The following is a 9,641-nucleotide window of genomic DNA, read 5'->3' as shown; positions in this document are numbered from 1 at the left end:
GGAATATATTTATATAAGCATGCATCCTGGTGATCGTCACATGTTTTTTTATTGAAGATATATTAACGAATCGATCTTTCTTATTTCAGCCCTCTGGATCGAGCAAATCTGCTTCTACAGACAGCAAGACAAAGCGAGGCCCGGGCAGATTGTTGAAGGATGGTGTAAAGTACCACATCGAATCTATCAAACTTAGTGGCGAACCCCTCACGCCTAAGAACGTTGCGAACAAGTGGACTCGTCAGTGCGGAGTTCTTGTGAAGGACAAACTCCCGGTCTCCATTCAAGAATGGAAAGAGCCAAAGACTAAACGTCCAGGTGTTACTTGGGTCGATGACAGAGCCAAAAAAGACCTGGTGAAATCTCTGATGGAACATTTCACCCTACCAGATCATTTCACTAAAGCAGATGTGGAGAAAGTCAAGGCCGCTGCTCTTAAGAAGATGGCAATTGCATTCAACACCCACAAGAAAACTGTATGGGCCAACTACCTCGCTAATGAAAGGAAGACTCCAGATTTCAAGGGAACACTGGAGAAGCAAAGAGAACACTGGGACGATTTCGTGACCTTCAAGGATTCAGAATTATCTAAGGAACGGTCGAAGAAAAACAAGGCAAATGTCGCAAGAAAGACGCAGTTCCATAGGCTGGGTCCAGGTGGCTACGCAGTGGGATTGCCTAAGTGGGATAAGTCTGAGCAAGAGATGGAGGCTGCAGGGGTCACTCCGATTACTAGGAGGTGGCCCCCCAGGTGCAGAACTTGGTTCTATGCGCATGGGGGACGTTGGACTAGAAGACAGGCCTGGTTTCGAAGAAGGCAAGTCTAAAAGGAGCCGAACAAAAGATAATTGACGCAATAGAAGAAGCTCGAGCGGGGGTGTTCACGCCCAACAGAGAGAACGACGAGCTTACGCGCGCCCTGGGAAATCCTGAACACCCGGGAAGAACACGAGGCATGGGCGTTATTCCCTGGTATGAGGGCTTTTCGGACTAGAATGACGACTACAGGTCCCGTGCAAGAAAAAAATGGAGGAGGAGAAGAAGAGGAAGCTGGAGGAGGAGCAGAGGAAGCAGGACGCAGAACGCCTTCAAGGCCTAGAAGCAAGGCACGCGAACCTAGCACTCAAATTCCAGCAGCAGCAGCAGCAGATCGACTCACTTAGCCAGGAAAGGGGGTCTCAGCAGCAGCAGCAGCAAGCGGATGATCGTCCAGCATTGGATAGCACCGTCCCATCCATGCCGAGAAGCAGCGTTGGTTCTGCCCCGGGCGACACACTGCTGGATACATACCCTGTGGATGACATCATAGAGAACACTAACTGTGAGCTACACTCCAAAGTGAAGAACATATCCATGAAGGTGGCAGACGGCGTTGCTTTTCCAGTGACCCCTGGAGCAACCTACCATTGCATCCCGATTACAGAGGGCTATGCTCGTGTCATGGTTGATGAAGTGGTGGACCCATATTCGGGGCTAACGCTTGACATTCCTGGAGGTGAAGACGAGCGCACACTGGGAGAGGCCATACATTGTATCATCCTATGGAGAAAGAATTGCATCATCTTTCGAAGTCCACCGACACCGCGTCGTCTGCCGACTCCTCGAAGTCCGCCACCGAGTCAGCAGACTCCCGCTCCTCCAAGTCCACGAATGCGTGAGACGACTCCTCCTCGAAGCCCGCCACCTCCTCCGTCGGTTTCAAGTCCGGCACCGTGTTAGGCCACACCTCCTGCTTCAAGTTCGGCACATCGTCAGGCCACTTCTCCTGGTCCAACTCCACGTCAGCCGTCTCCGCCGTCTCAGCAATCACAGAAGAGACATGCCGCAGCTTTGGTGCGTAGCAGTACGAGTCGAGGTAGTTTAGGAAGTACAGGCGGAGACAAGCGATATAAATATGGTCCAAGCCTCGCTCCTCTTCCTCAGAGGCCTTACGACATGACCGAGGAGCAAAACGCAGCCATAGTGAAGGCCCAAGTGGACGCCCATTTTGGACCGAAACCGGCACCGCCGCCAAAGGAGAAAGTGCCTGCGAAAGTAATTGACCACTTCATTCATATGGCTAGAGCACTAGCTCCCAAGCCTGTTGACTCAGACTATGAGCGTCAAATCAGGAAGCTACATCGAGCACGGCTACGGAAGGAAGCGAGCTCGAGCTCGAGCCAACAAGCAGCTGGCAAAAAATGCGGGAAAACCGTTCCCCAACTGGGAGAACAGGCGGCGCAAGCAATCCCCCCGCTTGTTGTGCCAACAACACATGAGAGGAGTACGCGCGCCAAATATTATTGTGGGCAAACCGTTAGCGTTCCCCAGCATGGCGACGTGGTAATAACGGAGGAGCATATAATGCAGGCTGAAATGCTCAAGATCTCTGTTGGACAACTCCTCGAAATCGAGCCCATGTCTCCGCTTAAAGAATCGGAAATAAAATGGAAATATGCCTGGGGCCAACCTTTGGTCCATCCAGACAAGGTCAAGGACCTCCCAACGAGAATGTATGAATTGCACCAATGTCGGTGTCAAAACTGGCGGATCTCGGGTAGGGGGTCCCGAACTGTGCGTCTAGGCGGATGGTAACAGGAGACAAGGGACACGATGTTTTTACCCAGGTTCGGGCCCTCTCGATGGAGGTAAAACCCTACTCCTGCTTGATTAATATTGATGATATGGGTAGTACAAGAGTAGATCTACCACGAGATCAGAGAGGCTAAACCCTAGAAGCTAGCCTATGGTATGATTGTTGTTCGTCCTACGGACTAAAACCCTCCGGTTTATATAGACACCGGAGAGGGTTAGGGTTACACAGAGTCGGTTACAATGGAAGGAGATCTACATATCCGTATCGCCAAGCTTGCCTTCCACGCCAAGGAAAGTCCCATCCGGACACGGGACAAAGTCTTCAATCTTGTATCTTCATAGTCCAGGAGTCCGGCCAAAGGTCATAGTTCGGCCATCCGGACACCCCTTAATCCAGGACTCCCTCAGCTACCTTCTGAGTGGTTAGTGTCTTCCGAGTGATCGTCGAGTTGCAGAGCATTTGAATGCTAGTCTGGCCCTGGGACCCAGTATAATGTGTATGGTGTCCTAGGGTAGGGTCTGTAGGTTAGACCTATTACCCTACTCTTAGTATATGTTATCATCAACGGCGACGAGAAAGACATAAAGATTGGACGCCGACGAACAGCAAGAGGAGAAACGAAAGCTACCAATGTCGTCCGCACCAGTAGGGTGCTGCCAAGCACCTGCCAGTGGGGTTGTGTATGGCTGGCTGGGCATCCTTATATACAAACAATGTATTCTCTCTATAAACTAATATAAGAGCGTTTATAGAATACTAAAGTACATTAGGTTATTGAGGGGGTATTTCAATATTTCTCAGCTTCTGCAGCCTTTTGTATTTTCAGGGCCAGGCCTCATTGCGGTCCCACCATGTTCAACATTTGCAGCAAAAATATTTCTAGAATCGGGCCCTGCCACAGCCCCACAACGTGGAGCTCGGCGAAATCCCAGATTCCAGTAGCGGACGTCGCTTTCTCTTATAAAGAAAATGATACCCCAGGCATGTCAAGTCTTTTCCTTTTTGCATGCTTTTCAGAGCTATTTCGTAATTCTTTTCCTTTTTCCATGCTTTCAGAGCCATTGCGTGAAGTAAGTATGAGGCCACGGAATTAATGGCGCGCAATCACGCAACGTCGCCCGAATGGCGGCCACAAGGGGGCTTAGTGGCCAAGGCGGGCCGCTGCCCTACCAATCGGCCCGGCACACAGCCGGTTAACTGCTGCTACATCTTGCTGTCGACCATCAGAGCGGCGAGCGCGCAAGATGCCCGGCAAACCTCGTAATCAGCATAGTGCTGTGACGGTTACACGCACGGTCGCTCGTCAGGCTGACACAACGAAATGCTGCATGCTAGCTGATATATATGTGTGTGGCCTTCGCTAACCAGATGTGTTCCAACCACGGCCTCTCATCAATTACTTACTTTGTTTTCATCTCATTCTCTTCCTTTAAATGATTTTCCTTGTGACAAGCAGTGGGTTAGAAGCATTTCGTACGACGTTGAAAGCCAAGTAGTAATGATTTGCAATTCCATTTGACGAATTTCGACATGACCATGGATCCTGTTGTATCGTGCTTTTGCGATCTTGGTCCTCTTGATTCTCTCTTTCGTTTTGTCATCTTTATTGTGGACTCCTTGAATAACTCAAGGCCATTTGGTTTAATCGTTTTTTCTACTAGCTAAGTGTCCGTGCGTTGCCACGGATTAACAAATATATATATACAAAGAGAAAATTCATGTGACATGAGAGTCAAAGGTCATTTCTATGGGATGATATCTCATGGTCATGATCTAGTAGATACATACATCTCGTCATTGTCTTTCTTCCACACTCCATGTCTGAGCTACCACGCGACATTCGACTTCCTTCTCCCACCATGCATGCTTTTATCTCCTATTTTTCCTACCTTTACCTTACACGACAGTACCAAGTTTCTTGTCCAACTATCATAATCTTCTCCGGTAGGGCACCCCCTTAGATTATTACTGACTTGTACATGTTGCAAATAAGATCAACGAAAATGGATACTAAATTTCTGATGAGAAATGAGAATTCAGGGCAATATCTTCCCAAGACAATAATAATTCCAAGACAATCTTTTTATACCTTCTGTCAACATTGGGACACACATTCCACACAATAAGCATGCAATGATGTTGATACTTGATTAATTGTCATTATATGTCTACGGTAAAGATAACTTTACTCAAAACCGCCTATCTTAGCCAAATCAACAAATCTCTCTCATTAATGCAATTTTCTTTAGAAAACAAATAATAGATTCTTTCCTATCTTAGCCAAATCAACGGATCTCTTTCATTAATGCAATTTGCTTTAGCAAACAAATAATAGATTCTTTCATACCTTAGCCAAATCAACGGATCTCTCCCATTAATGCAATTTGCTTTAGCAAACAAATAATAGATTCTTTCCTAACTTAGCCAAATCAATGGATCTCTCCCCGGTTCGCTGGGCGCGTTTCGGCGGGTGGGCGTGGGGGTGGGGGTAATTTGATGGAAATAAACCAGTTGAAAATAAACCGGTTGAAAATAAACGGATCCTGTCTCACTCTTCACTTTCTTTACAATAAACTTCAGAATAGCAATCTTGGCGAGTGATCTCGACGGGGTTCAATCGGCGTGGCGCACCGCTGATTCTTCCAGGAGTGGGTGCTGAGAGGAAGGATCCCAAACCTCCATTGTCAATCGGCCAGAGCTGCATCGTCCTTTGGATCAGAGCGTGGACGGGATCAAGACGGTAGGGTTTGAGGAATTTGTAGGACATGAGGGTTTATGGTTGGCAGCACGAGAACTCACCCATATCTTGGCAGACGGTAGGCCCGAGGTGCGGTCGTGTTCATGCTTCGGGAGCTGCCACATGCTGTCCTCGCCATCATCAGCGACACCACCGCCATCGCCTGTTGCCACCACTTCAGCGCCACGAGCGTGGGACCGAGGGACGAAGGGAAGGGAAGGAAGTGAATTGACGTACCTATGTTTGGTATATATCACACGAGGAATCAAAACTGGATGCACGTGAAAGCATAGAGATGGGAGAGGAGGACAGAGGAAGGGAAGGGCAAGAGGAACCTGAGGATGTGCGATGAAGGAGCGATGCCAAAACATCACAAAGGGGGACCCGTAGCTCGTCACGTAGCGCGGCCGCCTCATTGCCGGCTGCCACCCCGCGCTACCGCCTCTGTGCGCAGGTTCCGTTCGTGGAGCGTGAGGAGCGCATGACCTGCCTTCACCGCGGCCTGGTCCTCCCCACTATCGTGAAGCTCGCCCGCATCGCCGCCCCAATTGCTCAGGATGACGGATGAAGATCCTGCAACAGCGACGTGGGTGAGGGATGCAGCCGACGATGGAGGGATGATTTTCGTGGCTAAACCCTCCCTATCAAAATAACTACTTAAAAAAGGCAAAGATCGATGCATTAGGAAAATTAGGATTTGGAATTGATTGTCATAAAAAAAAATTTATTAATTGATAACGTGCTATCGGTACATGCCCGTTTATAACGTGTCTAGTTAGGAAACTTTGGAAAAGTTAGGAAAGTTTTTATTGTGAGGGTAAAAAAATCAATGTGAGGAGATATGGTGGTGGGATATGAGACGAAAATAAACCGGACGAAAATAAACCAGACAAAATATAACCAGACGAAAATAAACCGTGGACGCAATCCTACCAACTGCTCCATTAGGAGTAGAGATTGATGATCAAGCGCTCCCTTTATAAATACTTTATATATGTATGTGCCCCTCTACGAGGTATATACAGTACCATTTGTGCAGCCTTAATTACTAGGTAGCTTCGGGCCCTTTTCTTATTTGAACTCAGGTGCATACCATTTTTGTGTATATATGTATAGCTTCAACGACCGTTGCATAGCCAGAGAATTTTTGCATAGGGCCACAAAAGCAAGTGGCCCCGTGCATGATGGAGATGCATCGAAAAAGGATAGCCACCACCCTCTTGCTGTCACCAAGATCCCCACACTTCAGATATCTTATATATATCAACACCAAGATCCATCTTAATTTCACATGACACCTACCTCTTTCTGGGAGTTAGCTTGCAGCTGGCTTATCATTCAGAAAGCTGCATGGAGGAGATGAAGGATGCCCCGAAGCTTGCGAGGCTGCGCAGCGCGGTGAGGCAGCAGAAGGGGAGGCTGTACATCATCAGGAAATGCATCACCATGCTCATCTGCGGCATCCCCAAATGTGTATGCCCTAGTTCTCTATCATCTTCTTCCCCAATTGCTTAGTATGTACTCCCTCCGTCCCATAATATAGAACGTTTTGCAGTTTAAATTGAAATGCATGAACGTCTTACATTATGGGGCAGTGTAGTGTATTTCTGCAATAGAATAGAAATGGGTTATGTAATACGGAGTGTTAAGAGAGAACCGCATAATGGCATGAGTCACAATGTAGTCAATTATGAGTCTGTGCAGAAAAGACGACAGACCCAGGACTAGAAGGTCCCACACATGAGGTGAGATCTGAAGACGAAGGAGGAGTATACGAGGCAAACTTTATCCCTGCACACTTGGACAACGTTTTTGATTGGGTGGGACCTACCTGCGAGGGCTTTTTCTTCAAATGTTTTTTGAAACACTCTAGTATGATAGACATTAAATTAGGTCACATAAACAGGTACAGTAGTAAATAATATGCTCGCTTCCATGAGTAAAAAAGTTCATTTTTTGAATTTTGAAAGAGGGAGGGCGTGTCGGCGTAGAAGACGACCACGTTCTGGTGCTCCCAGAAGCAGATGCGGAGGAGGAGATGAGTACCTCATCGCATAGCGCTCAGCCGTGAGGATATTCTTCACCCGAGTCCGCACGCGCTGAAAATTTTGACGGCGCCACACTCCTATCGACAAAGTGCACAAACGGCATCCAACGATGGACAAGCATTGTGGGGCTTGGAGAGCACGCGCGAGTGAGAGCATCGCTCCAGCTCCGGTGAGCCGCGGGACGAGCACCCTGGAGATGCCGCGGTCTAGCGCCACAGTCCACGGCAAGGGATGCAAGCTCACCGGTGATGGTGTGGGGGAACTGCGCGGGCATGCATGGCAATGGCATGACCACTTTAGAGAATCAGAGGAAACGGGGAGAGAAAGAGAATAAGCAATTCAAGTGCATAGATGGAAGAAGTGATGGCAACGGGAGTGAGAGCGACAAAGGAAGAAGTGCATCGATCGCACTAGCTACGCTTGGCAGACCAATCATATGAACACAAAAGGTTGAGTTGACAGGACGAACAATCCGATCGATCAAGTGATATCTGGCCAGACAACTCATGTAAAGTTTGCTGAGAAAAATAAGGAAAAAATAACTGATGCAGAGCTACACGCGACTTTTTTTTCAGGAATTGCCACTGCATGCATGCAGCTTTAATACTTATTGTAATAATTATTATTGACCATTTCATATATCTGCATGAGTGCAGGTCGGGGATGAAGAATGAAGACTATAACCACATGCCATGTGTGGTCAGCTATCTCAAGTTAAGTTACTGATGAGTATTTGATGTGAAAGAAGAAGGAGGAAAAGAAAAAGAGAATGAAGCCTATATATAGCGGGTGAATAGCTCCCATGCGACGTCGTTGGTGTGAATTGTCTCTCATGCGACGTAGTTGGTTGTAATCGCTCTCATGCGACATCTTCGTTGGAAAAAATAGCTCCCATGCGACACTGTTGCCTAATCCAAAGACACATGTTTAAAACTCGAATCAGGTGAGCGGGACCCACAGCATGGGACCCACTAACTTATCCAACTCAGCATTGGTCAGGTGAGCGGGACCCACAGCGTGGGACCCACTAACTTATCCAGGTCAGCATTGGTACAAGAGGACACCGAGCCGTGCCCCGAGCCGTGCAGCACCCGAGCCCATCCTCCCCCCTCCCCCTCCCCGACCGTTGTTGTTCTTTTTCTCCGGCGACGACGCGCAGCAACGCCGTTCCGGGCCGCGACCTAGCAATGTCGAGCTCCGCTTCAGCCTCCCGCCGCTCATGGCCGCGCTATGGCGCAGTGCCCATGACAAGATGCCCTGCATGCCAACGTATCGCACCCCTGAAGCGGCTAGTCACAACGACCGACAAGAATGGCAACCTTGGGCGGGAATTCGTGAAATGCGAGAGCAAACCAGAGCAGGGAAAGGTGAGATTTTACTTCTCAATATGCCAATTTTGGTTTTTATCTCCCAATTTCATATTTGCCCATTTTTCCCCATCGGATTTGGGATTTAGGGTTCATCTTTCCGATTTCAGAAATTGAAGCAATGCACCCATTTTGAGTGGCTAGATGAGTACATAGAGCGGATTCAACTGGAGGGTGCATCAGGGGAGCTCGATTTACCGTTGGAGGCGGAGAAGTTGGGCAAGTTTGGATCGGGCGCATCTGGATCCGGGGCCCCTGGATCTGGCAATTCCATCGGGGGCGCCCGCCCTTCCATTGGTGCTACTGTGGGGGATGCAGGAGTGACGGCAGAGCTGAAGAAGCTGAACAAGCAGATGAAGAAACTCATCGAATTGCAGAAGCAGGGCAATTTGATGGGGCTGATGGCCGCATTTTTTATGTTTGTGTAATTGGTCTCGCATTTGTTTATGTGATGATAATTAGTCGTAAGTGAATAGATTGGGCATCATTTGTAATCGTAATGATATGTACATTTGAATAAAAGTGTTGCGCTGTACGAATTCGGCATGTCTTCTTCACTCTGTTTTGTTTTTTCAGTTCTTCAGTTAGTCATCAGTTTCAGTTTCAGTGGTAGAGGGAGAAAAAGAAAAAAAATTCGTCCCACAGTTGCCCGAAAAGGCCAGGCCCATATAGAAGTTACGCAGGGCCCAGGCCGAATAGAACATACCCAGGCCCGTTGATAAAAGAAGTGTAGCTAGTGCAAAAAAAAGTGCACACGGTCATTGACATCAATATATCTTTTCGGCTTTAGGTTATTTTACAAATTTTAAGTTTCCTGCCTTCACCTTTTTTTAGATAACTCATCTGATAATTATTTGAGCTATTTTTATGCATAAGCTATCGTGTCCGATTGTAGGGTCCCGTGTTGTTTCGGC

The 9,641-nt window shown here is 47.9% G+C and overlaps 1 protein-coding gene across 1 annotated transcript; it reads left to right on the top strand.

The window, feature by feature from the left end:
* The first annotated feature begins 8,363 nt into the window (after window positions 1–8,363).
* LOC123089858 (uncharacterized) lies at window positions 8,364–9,175 on the top strand. The gene is made up of 2 exons (XM_044511416.1): window positions 8,364–8,727; window positions 8,838–9,175. The coding sequence occupies exons 1-2, from the start codon at window positions 8,548–8,550 to the stop codon at window positions 9,153–9,155; spliced, it is 498 nt and encodes a 165-aa protein (XP_044367351.1). The 5' UTR covers window positions 8,364–8,547; the 3' UTR covers window positions 9,156–9,175.
* Window positions 9,176–9,641: the final 466 nt, after the last annotated feature.

Source organism: Triticum aestivum, chromosome 4B (assembly GCF_018294505.1).
Source record: "Triticum aestivum cultivar Chinese Spring chromosome 4B, IWGSC CS RefSeq v2.1, whole genome shotgun sequence".
Taxonomy (NCBI): Eukaryota; Viridiplantae; Streptophyta; class Magnoliopsida; order Poales; family Poaceae; genus Triticum; species Triticum aestivum.
This window is presented reverse-complemented; position numbering and strand designations above follow the sequence as displayed.

Coding starts and splice junctions, on each gene's coding strand:
- LOC123089858 (XM_044511416.1), top strand. CDS start 8,548: ATGTCGAGCTCCGCTTCAGCCTCCCGCCGCTCATGGCCGCGCTATGGC. Junction 8,728..8,837: donor GCAAACCAGAGCAGGGAAAG/GTGAGATTTTAC, acceptor TTCCGATTTCAG/AAATTGAAGCAATGCACCCA.